The 1773-nt window shown below is 43.0% G+C and overlaps 1 protein-coding gene across 1 annotated transcript; it reads right to left on the reverse strand.

Annotated features, from left to right (window-relative positions):
- Positions 1 to 298: 298 nt before the first annotated feature.
- Positions 299 to 772, reverse strand: LOC109767338 (protein FAR1-RELATED SEQUENCE 5-like). Its single transcript, XM_020326104.1, has one exon. The coding sequence runs from the start codon at positions 770 to 772 to the stop codon at positions 299 to 301; it is 474 nt and encodes a 157-aa protein (XP_020181693.1).
- Positions 773 to 1773: the final 1001 nt, after the last annotated feature.

The following is a 1773-nucleotide window of genomic DNA, read 5'->3' on the forward strand; positions in this document are numbered from 1 at the left end:
AGACTCCTCTTCCTGTACATCCTACGCAGCCACTCTTCTGTTTTATCAGCATTCCATTTACGAACAAAAGCGTGCCATCTCGCCTCAAAGTTGGCTGGAGAGGTGGAGTAGTACAAGAGTGCCCTGAACTCATTTAGCGATTTGTAATTAAGGTGCTTCTGCATATTTTTTCCATGTGCCATGAGCAGAGACGGTGCAACACATCAACCAAAACCAACCGAATAGCTCGTATCATTGCAGCGTCTCTATCTGTGATGATTGACCTTGGCTTCTTCTGACAATTGGCCTTCAGGAATGTCTAGAGCAGCCACACGTACGTCGCTTCGGTCTCGTCGGACACAATGGCACAACCAAAAACTGTGGTGCAACGGTGATTATTTACACCAACAAAGGGGATGAACGGCATACCATATCTGTTCATCTTATACGTGCTGTCAAACACAGTCACATCTCCATACAACTGATAGTCCCGCCGCGACTGTGCATCGCACCAGAACATGCTCTTCAAACGACCCTCCTTATCGAGCACGTACTCAAAGAAAAAGTCTGGATCCTTCTCCTTTCTGCTCCTCATAATCCCGATTGCCGTGTTAGCATCACCCTTCGCAATCAACTTCATTTTTTCTCGGCAACATAGGTTGTAGACATCTCGTCTCAGAAACCCACACTTATCATACGAGCCATACCTGCTAATGAAGTTGTCGACGATGATATGCTTTTTGATCCCAGCTCCTTCCATCTCCAAGATCTCAGCTATCCGGTGATCTCCCATCACTACATGTGACCGCCGAAATACCACCTCATTTGCTCAAGCCAACAAATGGTTGTGATCATCCATAAAAGCTGCCACGAACCAAACTCCACCTCCTTTGTCCAACTTCACGACTAAATGTGCGCCACACTCGCAACGAGTCTCAGGTCTTAGCCTGCGGGTACGGCCTTCCGGGTTTAAAAATTTACTGAGACATTTTCCTGCCCTCGAGCAAACGTATCGCCTATACCGAATAGTGGTTAAAAGTCCTTTTCCTCGTTTCACCTTATCTTTTCTGATACTGAATCCACGGTCTTTGGCATAGTTATTATAGAACATGTAAGCCTCCCATTGTGATGCAAATGTCATACCCATAACCTTTAACTGTGTCTCCAGCGCACGTTGCTGGATTTCAGCCTCCTCAATGTCCATATTAGCTCCATCCTCATGCTCATAGCCATCATCACCACTCCAACCATCGAAGTTAGCCTACAATATTCCACATAAGCAAGTGTAAGTTGTCATTAACAAGTTTTTATTATTGTATGACATCTTAAATTTTGGACCGAACCTGGCTTATGTTATCCGCAAAAGATTCAACACCATGATTTTCCTCGTTCTGGACGTCAATATCCTCCTGCACATAAAAAAAATCATATGCACATGTAAGTACCCATATGGATCTTCATCCGACGAAATGAATGTACACGTCACTTACGTTTTCACTACAAGCACCCTCCTCCTTCTTTTGAAAATCCTCCTTAGGTAAATTATCGTACGACGACCAGGATTCATTGTCACTGCTATCATCATCATTTTTACTTTCATTACCATTCGTACGATCAACACTATCGCTACCATCCCACTCACTCGTATCCAAAAACAGATCCATAAATCCAGTTTCTTTATCCATTGAATGACCTCACTACCAACACTGCAACATTATAAATAAAAATTGATCTATCAATTTTAAATCAAATTAAATGTATTACGGTCATACCGATGAGTACTTCATATCTAAC

This window comes from Aegilops tauschii, chromosome 7, assembly GCF_002575655.3.
Source record: "Aegilops tauschii subsp. strangulata cultivar AL8/78 chromosome 7, Aet v6.0, whole genome shotgun sequence".
NCBI lineage: Eukaryota > Viridiplantae > Streptophyta > Magnoliopsida > Poales > Poaceae > Aegilops > Aegilops tauschii.